At 46.1% G+C, this 18,586-nt stretch overlaps 1 protein-coding gene across 3 annotated transcripts; it reads left to right on the top strand.

Moving 5' to 3' along the window:
* Positions 1-2,935: 2,935 nt before the first annotated feature.
* On the top strand, positions 2,936-17,366 carry THAP1 (THAP domain containing 1). Of its 3 annotated transcripts, none has more exons than XM_077817913.1 (3): positions 2,936-3,168; positions 4,738-4,933; positions 16,471-17,366. In XM_077817913.1, exons 1-3 carry the CDS (start codon positions 3,098-3,100, stop codon positions 16,906-16,908), a joined length of 705 nt encoding a protein of 234 aa, XP_077674039.1. In that variant the 5' UTR covers positions 2,936-3,097; the 3' UTR covers positions 16,909-17,366. The 3 variants fall into 3 exon arrangements, with proteins under 3 accessions (XP_077674039.1, XP_077674037.1, XP_077674038.1); XM_077817911.1 differs by having other exon boundaries at positions 4,738-4,939; XM_077817912.1 differs by lacking the exon at positions 2,936-3,168 and adding an exon at positions 3,739-3,911 and having other exon boundaries at positions 4,738-4,939.
* Positions 17,367-18,586: the final 1,220 nt, after the last annotated feature.

Raw genomic sequence — 18,586 nt, 5'->3', positions numbered from 1 at the left:
TTCTAATGCCCTTCTCAAGGGCATCTTGCAAAGTGTGCAGTGAATGAGGCAATGCTGTGCAGCTGCCTTCCCCTAGTATACTGTCTAAGGTGTGTAGTAACATAGGCTGGGGAGTGGTTATCAAACTTTTATTTTCACGGACCACTTAAAAATTGCTGAAGTCTCAGCAGGCCACTTAATGACCTTTCCAAATGTTTGTACCCTTAGCTAACTCTTGTAAAGTGCTTTGGATAAAAGCATTATATTTAAAAAAATTCATGTTTTTTGTTCTACAAATAAAAGCACACACTTCATATTTTTAATATCAGTAGTCTTACCTTTCTAATGCGATGGATGTGCCCTCTCTCCCCTGCTGCGACAGTCCCCGAACTGGGGCTGGGAAGGAGGGGGGTGTCTCCCGCTCATCCCCACCCAGGCAGCTCCTGAGCTGGGGCTGGGAAGGAGGGCCATCTCTCCCCGGTAGCTACAGGCCTGGAACTGGGGAAAGTCGCCTCTTTCTCTGGCCACTGCAGTCCTGCACATCCTAAATTCTCCCAACCCCTGCTTCTCCCTGTGTGGCTCCCCAATTAGGTGGGTGGCCCTTCATTCTCTCATGTGCAGCCGCCCAAGCACGCACCTTAGAGCAGTAATTTTCAAACTGTGGGTTGTGACACAGTACTGGGTCATGGAACGTAAGGCACTGGGTCTCGGTGGCTCTGGTCAGCATCACCAACCAGGCCATTAAAAGTCCTGTCGGCGGTGCTGTCCGGTTAAGGCAGCCTAGTCCCTACCTTTTGTGACACCGCGCTGTGCCCCAGGATCGGCCAGCTGCAGGTCTGGCTCCTAAGTGGGGGGGCTACGGGGCTCCACGCACTGCCCCTGCCCTGAGCACTGGTTCCGCACTCCCATTGGCTGGTTGCCAGCCAATGGGAGCTGTGGGGGCAGTGCCTGTGGCCGAGCACTGCGTAGAGTCGCTTGTGCGCCTCTGCCTAGGAGCCGGTCCTGTTGCTGGCTGCTTCCGGGGTGCAGCGCAGTTCGTGGGGCCAGGACAGGCAGGAAGCCTGCCTTAGCACCCCTGCTGCACTGCTGACTGGGAGCTGCCTGAGGTAAGCCCATGCCCCAACCCAATCTCCCGCCCCAGCCCTGAGCCCCCCAAACTCAGAGCCCCTTCCTGCACACCAAACCCCTCATCCCCAGCCTCACCCCAGAGCCTGCAGCCCCAGCCCAGAGCCCTGACCCCCTCCCACACTCCATCCTCCTGCCCCAGCCCAGAGCCCCCCTTTCACACCCTGAACCCCTCATTCCTGGACCCACCCCAGAGCTTGCACCCTCAGCCCAGACTCTCTCCCAACCCCCTGCCCCAGCACAGAGTCCCCTCCCACACCCTGAACCCCTCATTCCTGGCTCCACCCTGTAGTCCTCACCCCTGCACCCCAACCTCTGCCCTAACCCTGAGGCCCTCCCAAACCCCTCATCCCCAGCTCTGTTGGGTCACGGACATCACCAATTTTCTTCAACTGAGACACCAGAAAAAAAGTTTGAAAACCACTGCCTTAGAGGGAACTATCTGCAGACCCCCTGAATGGAGCTAGTGGATCATTGGTGGTCCGCGGACTACAGTTTGAGAACCTCTGGGCTAGGGTTTTGCAGAATACCTTGCCTCAGTCAGTTGTATACAACTGACTCATTAATTCTTTATCTACTATACTCAGGGTACAACAAAATAGTAGAAAATGCTAAATGTGTTCAGGGTTGTAAGGAGGAAATTATGCATTGTATTTTTGAGCTGTAAGAGAACTGTGTCATTGGTTAAAAGGATGGGGGGCATTAACAATTTTTTAAAATCTCTACTTAAAATTCCTTGGGTTGGGGTATTAATGTGGCACTGACCAAGCTGATGATAGCTCCTTTTAAGCCACTCAGTGCGTGCCATCTTCAGCTTGCTGAATGAATGAACCTCAGGCCTTAGTGACCGATCCGTTAATATAGCAATTCTCCCTGTGCCCCTATTATCCACCAGTCGTTCCCCCGCTTCCCCCCCTCCCCCAGGAATTCCTCTGTCCCTGCTCCTCATACATTTCATCTACTCAGGCTTCCTGGCACATTTCAGTGCTTCTGTCCCTGCACCTCCAAACCAAGCTCCTTTTCCCCCAGGGCCTTTATAGGATGCTGGCCGGTCCCCATCCACATGGCTTAGGGTATGACTACACCAGCGTGGCTCCTGGCGATAAACCGCTGTCTATACAGTGCTTTTCAGCACTAAAACTTTTGTCGCTCAGTTGGGATGTTTTTTCACACCCCTTAATGACTAAAGTTTTAGCACTGAAAATGGCAGTGAGTAGGGTGACCAGTTGTCCTGATTTTACAGGGACAGTCCTGATATTTGAGGCTTTTTTTAAAATATGGGTTCCTGTTACCTTCCATCCCCTGTCCTGATTTTTCACGCTTGCTATCTGGCCAGCCTACAGTGTAGACACAGCCTTAGTTACACTTCCAGGAACACTGGTCTCCTCTCCCGCCGTGGCCTATGCTGCTGCAGCTCCTCTCTCACTGTTCTGTCCCGAAAAACAGCAGGCGCAGGAGAAGCTAGGAGTAGGACGCAGCCCCGGCCTGCCTGCTGTTTCCCACCTCACCCAGGAGAGCAGCCCCTAGTAGCTACAGGGGACAGAATTGCTGGCCCGAGGCAGCAGAGTGGAACTCAGCAAATGAAGCGGCCTGGGGGCGGCCTCAAGCTGGAACAAGTGCAGTGAGGTACTGCCAGGCTCCTGTCCAGCTACGGGAGCAAAGGGGGCGGAGCAGGAGCAGAGGACAGCGAGGGGGCGGGGCGATTGGGGCCCGCGCCGCGCTCGGAGCCTCTGCGCCTATTGGTGGGCTGATCAGAAAGACTCCACCCACGCATAGGGGAACGGCCAATAGAGGAGAGCGATGCGCTGTTATCGCGACAGTTGAGCTGAAGCTGGCAGCGCCATCTTGAAGTCGGGAGAGGCCGTGTCCCTTTTCTGCTCCTAGGGGCTAATAGAAAAGGGGATGGGGGCCGGGCAGTGACTGAGTTAGCTGGGTCCTTGCGCCCCTCTTGCGTGGGTGCCGGAGCGGAGCAGGCGGCTGCCGGCGGGGGAGAATGGTGCAGTCCTGCTCCGCCTACCGCTGCCGGAACCGATACGACAAAGAGAAACCTATCTCCTTCCACAAGTGAGGACGGGGCAGGAGCGCGCCTGCGCGGGGCGGGAGCGCGCCTCGGCGGGGGGAGGGGCTATTCCCAGGGTGCGCGCTGGGGGCGCGGGGAGTAACGGTCATTGGCGAGAGGCCCAGAGCGCGTGCGCACTGGCTACTGGGGCGCGCACTCACCGAGCGTTTGTCCTGCGCAAGTGGGGCCTGTCTCAGTTGCTCCTCCCGCGTGGGGGGAGGGGTTTCTGAGGTGAGGCCCCCGCTGTGCCCTGCGCTGTACAACCGCTGGTGAGAGCCTGCCCCGCCCCTCCTGGGGGAGGAGGCGACCCTGCCTTGGCACCCTGGGACACGTGCCTGGTCGGAGCCCGGAGCAGGCAGCCCTGTCGCCTGGCGTGTGCTGGCCAGCTCAGTGGCATAGCCCTAACCCACAGGCTCGGGGCCTGCAGGGAGACGTAAACGCTGGGCAAACGAGGGGCTGCGCCAGCCGGTCTGTCACTGGGTCTGGCTCCAGGCATCTGCACCGCTTGGTTTTAGCTTCCTAGGAGAACTTGTGACCGAGTCTGAGGTTTCTTCGCACTTTGCAGGTGTCCTGTGAACATGCTTGTTTGAGGCCTCGTGCTCTGTATTGGAATCCTCCTTGCCACTTGCTCGTTGGGTGGCCTGATGTTGGCCTGTTCTTTTCAGTTCCCCTGAATAATGCAAAAAACCTGCCCCTGGGCTCTGGTCTGTCCACGTCCTTTAAGAGATCTGCAAGCTGATCCACGCAGGTGACCCCTTGTGCCTCCCTATTGTGCCCCTATGCCCAGCAAGGGGATGGCTGTATTTATCAGCTTGCAAAATCAGGTCTTAAGCCAGAGGTGGGCAACCTACAGCCTGCGGGCCCGTCCTGCCCAGCCCCTGAGCTCCTGGCCGGGGAGACTAGCCCCCAGCCCTTCCCCTTCTGTCCCCCCACCCCTGCAGCCATGCTGCCGTGTGGGGAGTGCTCTGGCTTACCGCTCCTGCTGGGTAGCATGGCTTGCCCCCGCCCACCTCCCAGGCTTTCTAATAAGCCAGTCCCGCCGCTCTGAGCAGCATGGTAAGGGGGCGGGGAGTGGGGGGTTTGGATAAGGGGCAGGGGGTCCTGGGGGCTGTCAGGGGGTAGTTGGATAGGCTTGGGAGTCCCGGGGGGCCTGTCAGGGGGTGGGGGTGTGGATAGGGGTCGGGGCAGTCAGGGGACAGGAAGTGGGTGGGGGGGTTGGATGGGTTGGGAGGCTTGAGGGGGGTAGTCAGGGGGCAGGAAGTGGGAGGGGGCAGGCTTTTTGGGGAGGCACAACCTTTCCTACCCGGCCCTCCATACCATTTCGCAACCCTGATGTAGCCCTCGGGCCAAAACGTTTGCCCACCCCTGCCCTAAGCAATGGTGCTGAATGTAGCAGTATCAGGGGGCTTTTTGTTCCTTTTTTATACAGCAGCTAGCACTGGGGGTCCTGGTCCATGACTAGTGTTTCTAGATGCTACACCAATACTTTGTCATAAGTGTCTTATATATATCTACAGTGCTATTGTCTTTTTAAAAAGCCTTGAAATGGAGCTGAAGGTTTATTTCATTTGCAGGTTTCCTCTCACAAGACCTGATCTCTGCAAGAAATGGGAAGCTGCTGTTAAAAGAAAAAACTTCAAACCAACAAAGTATAGCAGCATTTGTTCAGAACACTTTACTCCAGATTGCTTTAAAAGAGAGTGCAACAACAAGCTACTGAAAGAAAATGCCGTGCCCACAATATTTTGTTATACTGAACCTAGTGAGAAGGTAAAGGTAAACATGAAAACTCTTTCTTATAATACATACTTTAATTTATGTATACATAAATTATACTGGGGGGGGAGGGATAGCTCAGTGGTTTGAGCATTGGCCTGCTAAACCCAGGCTTGTGAGTTCAATCCTTGAGGGTGCCATTTAGGGATCCGGAGCAAAAATTGGGGATTGGCTGAGCAGGGGTTGGACTAGATGACCTCCTGAGGTCCCTTCCAACCCTGATATTCTATGATTTTATGAAATACTGTAGTATAAGTATATATTCTTTTAAAATGCAAAGAAGGGAGAGAAGCAGTGTTAAGGAGATATGGATTTAAGTCTGATCGTCTATTTCTGCACATGTGTAGAGAGCAGGAGAACTTAGAAGGGTCCCAAGACATCTAGAAGAGAGGTATGGTAATAACTAGAAATGCTCATCTGTTTTTGTGAAACTATATGGAAAGTTTCCATTAAGAGCAAGCGGTCTTGCGGTTCCACACAGTCACCACCTGAGAGCTGAGCCAGTTGGCACTCGGGGTGAGGGTTATAAATATGTGAATTGGAGTCATCAGCTGATTGATGCAGGGCCAAAGAGATGTTTCTGAAATGAAGGCTGTGTCCCAGTACTTGTCTCACTTTGGGTAAAGGTATGGGTTCCCTATCTTGCTAGAAACCAATGAGTCAAGGTGGGTGATGTTAGGATATAGATATTCAGGCCTGTCGGTAAAGGCCTGTACTTTAAGAATTTAGGTGTATTCTTATCACTTGGTTAGTTAGAGGTATAAAAGAAAGAATCAAAATCACTGTCTGCCAGTGTAAGGTCCTTCTCTTCCTGTGACAGTCTGAGGCCCTGTTCTTAGGCTAAGGCCTCTGGCTAAGCAACAGAGGCAGCCATAAGCTGGGAAGCGACCGGTCACATCCTCACATTCCAAACTAGTCACATTGAAAGAAGGTGCTATTGGGCTGTTAGGAATACAGTCCTGTCCTGATAGTGCCTATCACCTCCAGAGAAAGGGAAGTGCCTAGAAGATGTAAAAGGAAACTTAGTTTGATAGCATCCTGTCTGGCCAGAACTCACTTATCAATAGCTGGGATGTGAAATCCTCACTTCTGTATTGTTTTGTCATTATAATTCCCACTTTGCTGTTGTTTGTCTGTATAATCTCTGTCTGGTTCTGTGATTGTTCCTGTCTGCTGTATAATTAATTTTGCTGGGTGCAAACTAATTAAGGTGGTGGGATATAATTGGTTACATAATCATGTTAGGATTGGTTAGTTAAATTTCAGGAAAATGATTGGTTAAGGTATAGCTAAGCAGAACTCAAGTTTTACTGTATAGTCTGCAGTCAATCAGGAAGTGAGTGGGTGGGTGTAGGAAATGGGAACAGGGAATGGGGGTGGGGAAATTGGAATCATGTTTTGCTAAAGGGGGAAATGGGAACAGGGACACAGGTGTAAGGCTCTGTGGTGTCAGAGCTGGGAAGGAGGATACTAAGGAAGGAAACTGGAATCATGCTTGCTGGAAGTTCACCCCAATAAACATCGAATTGTTTGCTCCTTTGGACTTTGGGTATTGTTGCTCTCTGTTCATGCGAGAGGGACCAGGGAAGTAAGAGGGTGAAGGAATAAGCCCCCTAACAGGTGAGATAATATCTTTTATTGGACCAACTTCAGTTGGTGAGAGAGACAAGCTTTCAAGGTGGAACAGGTAGTTTAGCATAAGTAGTTAATCTATATTTCAGGAGACCATTGAAAGTGAAGTAGCCCGTTAATATGTCTCCAGTGCACTAATGTCTCATTTCACCCACATAGTTGTTATTGGGACAATCGCTACACACTTGAATGAACTCACAAAGAAAATTGATAAATGGCAAAAACACCCTATCACCTGTAACACTTTTCACAAAGTGATCACTTTATATCTGACACCTTGGTCCTCATCCTTAATGGTCCCTTGAAAATGTGTGTTAACTACTTATGCTAAACAATCTGTTCCACCTTGTATTTAGCTGTGACGCGGACTGAGTACATTTCCCAGTCCTGAAGAAGAGCTCTGTGTAAGCTCAAAAGCTAGTCTCTTTCATCAACTGAAAGTTGGTCCAATAAAAGATATTACCTCACCCACCTTGTCTCTCTAATATCCTGGGACCAATGAGGCTACAACAACACTACATAGATACCAATTAAGCAGTCCACTATTAGCTCAGGGACTGGAATTAGTTGCTGACTGCAAGAATCTTTGAACTGCTGTTTTTGCTTAGGAGATTCTCATGTGTTTTGGAGGGAACTGAGAGAGGCTGCCCTTCTCATGCTCTGGAGACCCAGGCATATTTTGAAGCCATATTAGAAACTGAGAAGATGAGAAGGCAGTGTGTATTCGTGTTAAAGTGTACAAGAGTGTTTGTTCTGTTGCAGACTTACACTGAAATGTATGTAAAGAAACAAAGGTGTGGGGGAGATAACTCCCGATAGGTATCCTTTTTGGGTGACAGATCTGAAGTACTGTCCCATATGGATGCATCAATAGGATTTGAGAATAAATTGATAAATTAAACAGTAATACATCACCAGGCCCAGATGGCATTCACCCTAAAGTTCTGAAGGAATTCAAAGACAAAATTGCAGAACTACTAACTATAGTTTTCAGAGTAGCAGCCGTGTTAGTCTGTAACTATACTAACTATAGTATGTAACTGATTGCTGAAACAAGCCTCTGTATCAGATGACTGGAGGATAGCTAATGTAACACCAATTATTAAAACACACTCCAGAGACAATCCTGGCAATTATAGGCTGCTGAGCCTGATTTCAGTAACAGGCAGATTGGTAGAAACTATAGTAAAGAACAGAATTATCAGGGGCACAGATAAACATGTTTTGTTGGGGAACAGTCAATGTGGCTTTTGTAAAGGGAAGTTATGCTTCACCAATCTATAAGAATTGTTTGAGGGTGTCAAGAAGCATCTGTATAAGGGTGATCCAGGTGATATAGAGTACCTGGATTTTCAGAAAGTGTTTGGCCATGTCTACACTACGAAAGTACTCTGATTTTACAGAAGTCGATTTTTGGGAACAGATTATATAAAGTCGAGTGCATGCGTCCACACTAAGCACGTTAATTCGGCAGTGTGTGTCCACAGTACTGTGGCAAGCGTCGACATTCCGAGTGGTGCACTGTGGGTAGCTATCCCACAGTCCCCACTGCCCAGTGGAATTCTGGGCTGAGCTCCCAGTGCCTGAGGGGGCCAAAAATTTGTCGCGGGTGGTTATGGGTAAATGTCATCAGTGAACCCTCCCTTCTTCCGTGAAAGCAACAGCAGACAATCATTTTGTGCCCTTTTCTCTGGATTGCCCGAGCAGACGCTATAGTACGGCAAGCATGTAGCCCGTTCAGCTCACCGCAGCAGTTATGACCATTGTAAACACCTCGTGCATTATTGTGCAGTTTATGCAGAACCAGCACCTGAAAAAACAGGTGAGGAGGGGACGGCAGCACGGTGATGAGGACATGAACACAGATTTCTCTAAAACCACGGTCGCCGGCAATTTGGAGATCATGGTGTTACTGGGGCAGGCTCATGCTGTGGAACGCTGATTCTGGGCCCGGGAAACAAGCACAGAGTGGTGGGACCACATAGTGTTGCAGGTTTGGGATGATTCCCAGTGGCTCTGAAACTTTCGCACGCGTAAGGGCACTTTCATGGAACTTTGTGACTTGCTTTCCCCTGCCCTGAAGCGCAAGAATACCAAGATGAGAGCAGCCCTCACACTTCACAAGCGAGTGGCAATAGCCCTGTGGAAGCTTGCAATGCCAGACAGCTACCGGTCAGTTGGTAATCAATTTGGAGTGGGCAAATCTACTGTGGGGGTTGCTGTGATGCAAGTAGCCAACGCAATCGTTGAGCTGCTGCTATCAAAGGTAGTGACTCTGGGAAATGTGCAGGTCACACTAGATGGCCTTGCTGCAATGGGATTCCCTAACTGTGGTGGGGCTATAGACAGAATGCATATCCCTATCTTGGGACTGGACCACCAGGGCAGCTAGTACATAAACCAAAAGGGGTACTTTTCAGTGGTGCTTCAAGCACTGGTGGATCACAAGGGATGTTTCACCAACATCAACTTGGGATGACCGGGAAAGGTTCATGACACTTGCGTCTTCAGGAACTCTGGTCTGTTTAAATGGCTGCAGAAAGGGATTTACTTCCCAGACCAGAAAATAACTGTTGGGGATGTTGAAATGCCTATAGTTATCCTTGGGGACTCAGCCTACCCCTTAATGCCCTGGCTCATGAAGCCGTACACAGGCACCCTGGACAGTAGTAAGGAGCTGTTCAACTATAGGCTGATCCAGTTTCATGACTGGCCAGCGTACTGTGTGCCCCTTCTGTTTGTTTCTCCTTGATGAAAACCTGTCCCCTTGGTTGCCTCTAAATTCCCTGTAAGCCACCCGCCCTCCCCCCTTTGATCACAGCTTGCTGGCAAAGGAAATAAAGTCACTATCGTTTAAAAAACATGTATTCTTTATTAATTGATTATAAAAATAGGGAGATAACTCACAAGGTAGCCCGGGTGGGGTGTGGGAGGAGGGAAGGAAAAGGCCACTTCAAAACTTGTTGAATGCCAGCCTTCTGTTGCTTGGGCTGTCCACTGGGGTGGAGTGGTTGGGAGCCCGGAGCCTCTCCCCCTCCGCCCCCCCCCCCCAGGTGTTCTTGGGCGCCTGGGTGAGGAGGCTATGGAACTTGGGGAGGAGGGAGGGCGGTTAAACAGGGGCTGCAGCGGCAGTCTGTGATCCTACTGCTGTTCATGAACCTCCACCAGACGCCAGAGCACTTTGATCCTGCAGTAGCCCCAGCGTTGCATCATGCCTCCTCTGATCTTCCTGCCGCCACCTCTCCTTATGTTCATCTGCCACTTTCTTGTACTCTGCTTTTGTGTGCGTCCACATTCTGCTGAGCTCTGTCAGTGCCGGACGACTGCATGAGCTCACAGAACATTTCATTGCGCGTGCAGTTTTTTTCGCTGCCTTATCTGAGATAGCCTTTGGGACAGAGGAGGGAGGCTTGAAAGATTTGCAGCTGCTGGAGGGAAAAAAAAAGGGAGTGAAGTATTTAAAAAGATACATTTTACAGAACAATGGCTATACTCTTTCACGGTGAATAACACTATTCGCATTACATAGCACATGTGATTTTGGTACAAGGTCGCATTTTGCATCTTATAGTGAGTGTCTGTGGCTTTGGTGTTAGAGATCACACACACAGTGCTGGGCAACAGAATTCGGCTTGCAGGCAGCCATGGTAAGCCATAGCCTTTCGGCTTCTGCAACCTTCATAATAGCAGCGCCCTCCTCTCCCGTACCAAGCAAAGCACGTTGAGTTGGCCATTTAGTGCTGCCGTTTTCCTGTTAACATGCAGCAGCAGAAACCAAACTAACCACCCCCTCCCCCCATTCAATTCTCTGGGATGATTGCTTTACCCCCCCCTCCCAGCGGAGTGGCTGGAATCAGGGAAGATCCCTGCTAGCCAAACACGAACAGCTCAGTGCCAGTGTCTCCCCCTCTTCCCCCCCCCCCCCGGTGTGTCTAACTGCGGGGAGGATTTCTTTTCAGCCACAGTTAAACAGCCCAGTAGGAATGGCCACCTCTGAATGTCTCCTTTATTAAATTCCCCTATTTCAACTAGTTACCATGAATGATATCACTCTTCTGAGGATAACACGGAGAGATAAAGAACGGATGTTGCTTGAATGCCAGCAAACACCGGGACCATACGCTGCCAGGCTTTGTCATGCAATGATACCAGATTATTTGCTACTAGCATGGCGTGGTAAAGTGTCCTATCAGGTGGAAGGAATAAGGCTGCTCTCCCCAGAAACCTTCTGCAAAGGCTTTTAGAGTACCTCCAGGAGAGCTTCATGGAGAGGTCCCTACAGGATTTCCGCTCCCTTAACAGACTTTTCTAGTAGCTGTACTGGCCACGAATGCATCCCAAGTCCTCAGGGCTACTTAATCATTAAAAAACGCTTGCTTTTATAACATGTATTGCATTTAAAAAGGTACACTCACCAGAGGTCCCTTCTCTGGCTTGGTTGGGTTGGGAGGGTATTTCAGTCAAGGTAATAAAAAGATCCTGGTGTTGGGGAGAACGGTGTGCTGTCCTCAAGCTCGTCCTCCTCCTCATCTTCCCTGTCCACAAAATCCTCAAGCATGGCGGAGAGTACCCCATCATCGGAGTCCACGGACTGGGTTGGGGTAGTGGTGGCGGCCCCCCCTAGAATTGCATGCAGCTCAGTGTAGAAGCGGCATGTCTGGGGCTCTGTTCCGGAACATGCATTTGGTTCTCTGGTTTTCTGGTACGCGTGTCTGAGCTCCTTAAGTTTCATGCAGCACTGTGTTGCGTCCCTGCTGTAGCCTCTATCCCTCGTGGCCTCGGAGATTTTTTGAAAAGTTCTGGCATTTCGTCTTTTGGAATGTAGCTCTGATAGCACAGATTCCTCTCCCCACACAGCGATAAGATCCAGTACCTCCTGTTCGGTCCATGCTGGAGCTCTTTTTCGATTCTGGGACTGCATGGTCACCTGTGCTGATGAGTTCGCCTGGCCAAACAGGAAATGAGATTCAAAAGTTCCTGGGGCTTTTCCTGTACACCTGGCCAGTGCATCCGAGTTCAGAGTGCTGTCCAGAGTGGTCAAAATGGTGCACTGTGGGACAGCTCCTGGAGGCCAATACCTTTGGATTGCGTCCACACTAACCCTAATTCAAAACGGCGATATCGATTTCAGTGCTAATCCCCTCATTGGGGAGGAGTACAGATATCGGTTTTAAGAACCCTTTATGTCGAAAAAAACAGCTTCGTTGTGTGGATGGGTTCAGGGTTAATTCGATTAAATCTGCTAAATCTAACATAAACTCATAGTGTAGACCAGACCTTTGAGGAGGTCCCTCACCAAAGGCTCTTAAGGAAACAAAATAGTCCTGGAATAACCGGACTCTTATGGATCAATAACTGGTTAAAAGATAAGAAATAAAGAGTAGGGATAAATATTCCATTTTCACAATGAAGAGAGGTTCTGCCAAGGAGGTGTCCTGTTCAACATATTCATTAATGATCTGGAAAATGGAGTGAACAGTGAAATGCAGACATTTGCAATTGCTACATATTTATTCAAAATAGCGAAGTCCAAAGCTGACTGCAGAGTTACAAAGGGATCTCACAAAACTGAACAACAAACTAGCAGATGAAATTCAACACTGATAAGTGCAAAGTAATGCACACTGTTTTTAGGTGAGGAAGTCTGTATAAGGATCACCAAAAGGTTTACTGCCTAATAGTTTACTTAATAAGTTATTCAAAAGTATTCCTAATGCTTTTTGCAAATGTCTGTATGTGTATTAATTGTTCACTAAGGAATTGTAGAGCGCTTTCTCTCTTTGCTGTTTATTAGGGCTGTCGATTAATCACAGTTAACTCACGTGATTAACTCAAAAAAATTAATCTCAGTTAATTGTAGTTTTAATCACATTGTTCAACAACAGAATACCAATTGAAATGTATTAATTTTTTTGGCTGTTTGTCTACTTTTTCAAATATATTGATTTCACTTTCAACACAGAATACAAAGTGTACAGTGCTCACTTTATATTATTTTTATTACAAATATTTATACTGTAAAAATGATAAAAGAAATGGTATTTTTCAATTCACCTCATACAAGTACTGTAGTTCAATCTCTTTATCGTGAAAGTGCAACTTACAAATGTAGGTTTTTTTGTTTTTTTTGGTTGCATAACTGCACTCAAAAACAAAACAATGTAAAACTTTATACCTTACAAGTCCACTCAGTCCTACTTCTTGTTCAGCAAAGACAAACAAGTTTGTTTACGTTTACGGGAGGTAGTGCTGCCCACTTCTTATTTGCAATGTCACCAGAAAGTAAGAACTTTTGTGAGAACTTCTGTAGCCAGCATTGCAAGGTATTTATGTGTCAGATATAGTAAACGTTCCTATGCTTCGGCCACCGTGCCAGAGGATGTGCTTCCATGCTGATGGCTCTCGTTTAAAAAAGATAGTGCATTAACTAAATTTGTGACTGAACTCGGTGAGGGAGAATTGTATGTCTCCTGCTCTGTTTTACCCACATTCTGCCATATATTTCATGTTATAGTAGTCTTGGATGATGACCCAGCACATTCGGTTTTTAGAACACTTTCACTGCAGATCTCACAGAACACAAAGAAGCTACCAATGTGAGATTTCTAGAGATAGCTACAGCACTCAACCCAAGGTTTAAGAATCTGAAGTGCCTTCCAAAATCTGAGAGGGATGAGGTGTGGAGCGTTCTTTCAGACGTCTTAAAAGAGCAACGCTCTGACTTGTAGGCTCTGAAGTTTTACATTTGAACACTAATTTTTTGGACATAATTCTACATTTGTAAGTTCAACTTTCATGATAAAGAGATTGGACTACAGTACTTGTATTAGACAAGTTGAAAAATACTATTTCTTTTGTTTTTACAGTGCAAATATTTGTAATAAAAATAAATATAAAGTGAGCACTGTACATTTTATATTGTGTGCTGCAATTGAAATCAATATATTTGAAAATGTAGAAAACAGCCAAAAATATTTAAATAAATGGTATTCTATTATTCTTTAACAGTGCAATTATTGATCGCTCTACTGTTTATTAATTCCTATATTCAGGGTTTTTGATCCCATAGCTGTGAGGTTGAACTCTTCTATCTTTTCAGAAAAGAGTGTTACGCACCTGGCCTATGCTTTAGCGAAATGAAGTGCAAGAAAAAGTGGAATGTAATAGAAGTATACATATTACCTCTGCATTCCCCTCACACACCTTGTCTGTTACATACGCAGTGTTACTGCCTCCAAACATCAAATGTAGCTCCTCCTGACAGAGCAAGTGTGGTTTTTTTTTTTTTTCATTGCACCACCGAGTGACACACCCAGGCTCTACCCTTGGGACTAGAGTGGGTTATTCAATTCTTCCCCTTCGGCACACTGAGTGCACGGAACAGGAGTGATTTGGAGGATTCCTAGCTTCTATAAGGGAGATAATAAATGCACCAATAAGTCTCCTTTCGCTTGCCCCTTTGAGAAGGGAACAGAGAGGATGGTGAGGATAGCAGAAGAACAGCAGAAAAAGCTCAAAGAGATATGGGGGGATGACAGATGGGAAAAAGATGGGGAGAGAGGCACACAGGAGAGTAGGAAAATAAAGAAAATAGCCTGGAAGTAAAGAGGGAATGTAAGTGGAAAATGGAAGGCAGCTAGTAAGAAAGAAAGATAGACACAGCGTGTGCAAGAAAAAATGAGCCATTTTCAGGTAAATACACTTCCTTTATACTTTCTTCTCTGATTGTGTTTCCCTGATAGAAAAGATGTGTGGTGGGAACCAAGTTAGACACAAGAGAAGGGGTGAGATGGAGAATATTCTAACCAAGTTGCTGTCCAGGAGGTGGGGTGGCACACCAATACTTTTTAGTTTTCAAAAGCTGCCACAGGACAAATATATCAGGATCAGTGACAGTTCAAGTTCCTGCATCTGACCACTGTGCCTCAACCCATGTGGATGGACCACTTCTAGGGAGCAGAGTGTAATTCTCTCTGTGCTCATCATTCTTTGGCCCCTCTTTTTGTACTGTTAGTAAGGATGCCTGTTAGTGTCAGTTGTGGAGGTGGATTTGGCGATGTACGCAGCTGTTCACTCGGAGCTGTTGTGATATTACCAGCTCATTTCCAGAGGTTTTAAAATGACCATAGATAGTGGTAACCATTACTCTCAGAGCAGGGTTCAGATTGATGATCTTGATGTAAAAGGCTGTGTAATACTGTTTATTTTAATACTTGTTGCCGTTTTTCCTGTTAGGATCTTTGGAACAAAAACTTCATTGGGTATAAGAAATGCTTTGAATTCGCCCATAATAGGTCCGTGATGGAATACCAAGGGAGCATGCCACGTATACTGAGAGGGAGACCTTTTATAAAAGATGCCATGTGCCATCACCCAAAAAGTGGAGACTCGAATTGGAGGATACCAATTTCTACAAGTCTAGTTGTCTGGCAATTGTAAGATTGTCCCAAGTGCTCCTAAGGAGGGTGAATTGCTTACTGAGAGACATGCTTTCCCCTTCCTCTTTCCCTTGCAATCTTCCCCACAAAGGGGGCTCTGAGAATTACAGTTGACTAGTACAAGTTTGACCTGATCAAAATGCTTGACATCTTCATGTGTGAGGCTAAAAGATACATTTTGACAAAAACATAGGTTCATTTTATCTGAGGCATACAACTGGGATTGTCAGATTGAAGTTGTGCTAATGTATACTGATTGATTATACATGGGCACCTACAAGAAACTTTAAATCAACACCAGAAGCAAAACTGACTTTCCAGTTACACTCTGCTTAATATCATAGTCTATGCAGAAGCAATGTCTAGGGAGTAGATTAAAAACAGACCCTAAATTGCTTGGCTAGGATGTCTTGGATAGTGCTGTATTTCCATGGTTTACACCTATATATTAGATCTAACTCAATCACTCAGGGCTGTGAAAAATTTTGCACCTTGTTAGGTAAATTGGATTCTCACTGTAGACAGAGCTAGGTTGACAGAAGGATTCTTTGTGGCTATTACTTCTCGGAGAGGTGGATTATCTACATCGATGGCAAAACCTTTTCTGTCGATGTAGGAAGCGCCTACAATACTTACATAGTATAAACATACCCCTAGAACCTTGTGCTCTGAGGATTTGGCAACAGTTTATGTAATCTGCAAGTACTGGGGTGAAGTATATGGCATCTCTGTCTCTGACACTGTTAATGCCATTAAATGCATTGAGACCATCAAAGCAGACAGTTACAAAATTGACTTCCAGCTCAATGCACCTTTCACTGAGAAGTTCTTAGCTGTTTTTGCTAGATATTGGATATGCTTACTGTTGTGTTTCAAGAGCAGTGTTTCATGTAAGAGTCCAAACAGATGCAATTCTGAATGCTCTCTATATCTTTGGGGCAGAAAGGATTTAAGTCTTCCCTCTGTTCATTTCCTATTTTGCGGGGACTTGGGCACATTCCATCTGTGCTAGATAAGTACACCAAGTGTATTTAGGTTAAAGTGACTGAATGAGTTCTTCCAGCTGATAACTCTTCAACCATGTGGTAGAGTTAAAGACTGGACAGTTTATAATTTTATAAGTGTTTTGACAAAGTCTTCAGAAGTGACTAGAGATTTTGGTTGCCTCAATTTCTAGGTGTCCAACTTGAGACTTTTAAGCCTTTAGGGTGGGTCAAACTGAGCATTGAAAACTGAGGTTCCTCAAATCACTAGTCACTTTTGAAAATGTAGGCCATCAAACTTCATGAACAGAATTAATGCTAAAAAGTGGGGTGCTTAACACCTTTATTTACTAATTTCAGCCATGCTTAGTGCATTGTCAGCTCGGTGCTGAAACTGTTGCATACAGATTATAATGTGGCAATTAGATATGCCGTTCACAAAACAGATTAAAATGTACTTTCTGTCTTGCTGTTTTAGACTGAAGAATTTACAGAGCAACCCGAAGATCTGTCTGCAGCACCACCACCCCCTCCACCACCCCCTCCTCTGTTACCACCTACCCCACCGCAACCTTCCTTTCCTTTGCCTCAAATAGATGCAAGATTGGTAGATCCAAGTATTGGATTATTAATGCCTCCTCTCCAGACCCCTAATAATCTTGCCGTTTTCTGTGATCACAACTATACCGTAGAGGATACAGTACATCAAAGAAAGAGAATTCAGCAGCTGGAGGAACAAGTTGAAAAACTGCGAAAGAAGCTCAAGACAGCGCAGCAGCGATGCAGACGTCAGGAAAGACAGATTGAAAAATTGCGAGAGATCGTTCAGTTTCAGAAGGAAAAAGACATAGTGGCAGGAAAAGGCTATGTGATTCTACCTAATGACTATTTTGAAATCGTAGAAGTACCTGCGTAAAAACATTGACCTTAATTTTAAAGGGGCAGTGCCAAATAGGCTCTTCAGACTAACACAGAAGTTCAGTTTAAAAACAAATGCTCTCTAATTGTGTGTAAAACCATTCTAAAAATAATAAAGAAGCTATAAAATACTCAATAGACCACAGTTTATTCATTGTCATTGCAGCTTTTAACACTTTTAATTAGGCTTGGCAGAATTAGACTTTTTTTTTTTTTGTAATATTGATGGAAAATATCAATGTTTGTTTATTTTTAAGGTTTTTTTGGTTGATAATTTAAATGTTCAGTCCTGTGCAAACTTATGGGGGGGAGGGTCAGATAATTGTTTAATGACAGTAGATAAAGCTTTAATGTTTTGAATTGCACTATGACTGTTAAAACACAAATTGTTGACATTACATGTCAAAATATACAAAGTAAATGTCCTTAAATCACTAATAAATTCTCAAGCAGTAATTTTGATTATTGATGAAAATATTTTTCCATTCGTTTATATGAAATTGTCATTTACTGACATTTACCAATTAAAATCTAACCCTTCAATGTCTAGTTTTAATAAACTGAAAAAATGTTTTACAAACATATCTCACAATTAGAATCTGCATTTGGTTTTAAAAATCGCCATGCTTTTAAGAGGGGGAGGATGCAGGTTAAACAAGTATAAAATGTATAACAGAATTTTGGAATGGTTGCCTGGGAGTTGGGTGGGCAAAGAGTATCTCAGCTGGGAGTGAAGACTATGGGGGGCAAGATTTTCAAAAGCATTTAGCATCTGCCTCACTTTGCTCCCACTTCCATAGACTTCAGTGGGAACAGAGGCACTTTTGAAAATCCCACCTATCTTTTATTCTCTGCGTTTTGCAGGGTGGGATAGCTTTCTAACCTCAAACTAATAATCCTCTGCATGTTATATTGTCAAAGCATTATATAAACACTAATCCAACATCATTCCAGTGAGTTAGAGAAAGTGTATAGTCAGCCCCATGAAATGCACCCCCTTTCTTCTTTTGGAAAACCTCATGGGAGGAGGGAAACATGTTAAAATATCTGACTCTGAAGCTGTAGCTATTGGGAGATATATTCCCCAGAGGAAGCAGGTTTAGTACTGCATTGGAAGTTCCATCAAACCCATGTTACGCTATGTTTCTGCTCAGAATGGTATCAGGAAGGCAGCATTCTGCTGAGAGTGGCTGTTTCTAGCAGTGCCTCTGATAAGCCACAGTGTCTAAAGCAGGGAGCCAGGTGCAGAGGGATGTGAGAGCTTTGTGGAAGGTGGGACTATACCATGTTGTCCCTATTTCCTCTTGTGGTGGAGGTGTAGGGTACTCTGCTCCCATATGGCCTAAAACAGAGGGGAGCATGGGGCTCGGTATTATCCCCTTTTTACAAATGGGTAATCTGAGACAAGTTACGACCAAAACTTTCAAACTCATATGCCTAACACCAGGCACCAAATAAATGGCTTGATTTTTCAAGGGTGCTGAGCACTCACAACTTTCATTGCACCCGACTGTGACTTCCGAAATCAGTGCAGAATCAGGATTAGAGTTGGGGGGCCCCTTTAGAATGATGCACTTAGTACAACAGCTTTGAATTTGTTTTATGTCTAATAAGACTTGGAAATCACACCATTTATGTTCATTATCATCTTAGTTTTTTAATGAGAAGCTGCGGTG

Source organism: Eretmochelys imbricata, chromosome 5 (genome assembly GCF_965152235.1).
Source record: "Eretmochelys imbricata isolate rEreImb1 chromosome 5, rEreImb1.hap1, whole genome shotgun sequence".
Taxonomy (NCBI): domain Eukaryota; kingdom Metazoa; phylum Chordata; order Testudines; family Cheloniidae; genus Eretmochelys; species Eretmochelys imbricata.
The sequence above is the reverse complement of the archived record's forward strand: the minus strand, read 5'-3'. Positions and strand labels throughout refer to the sequence as shown.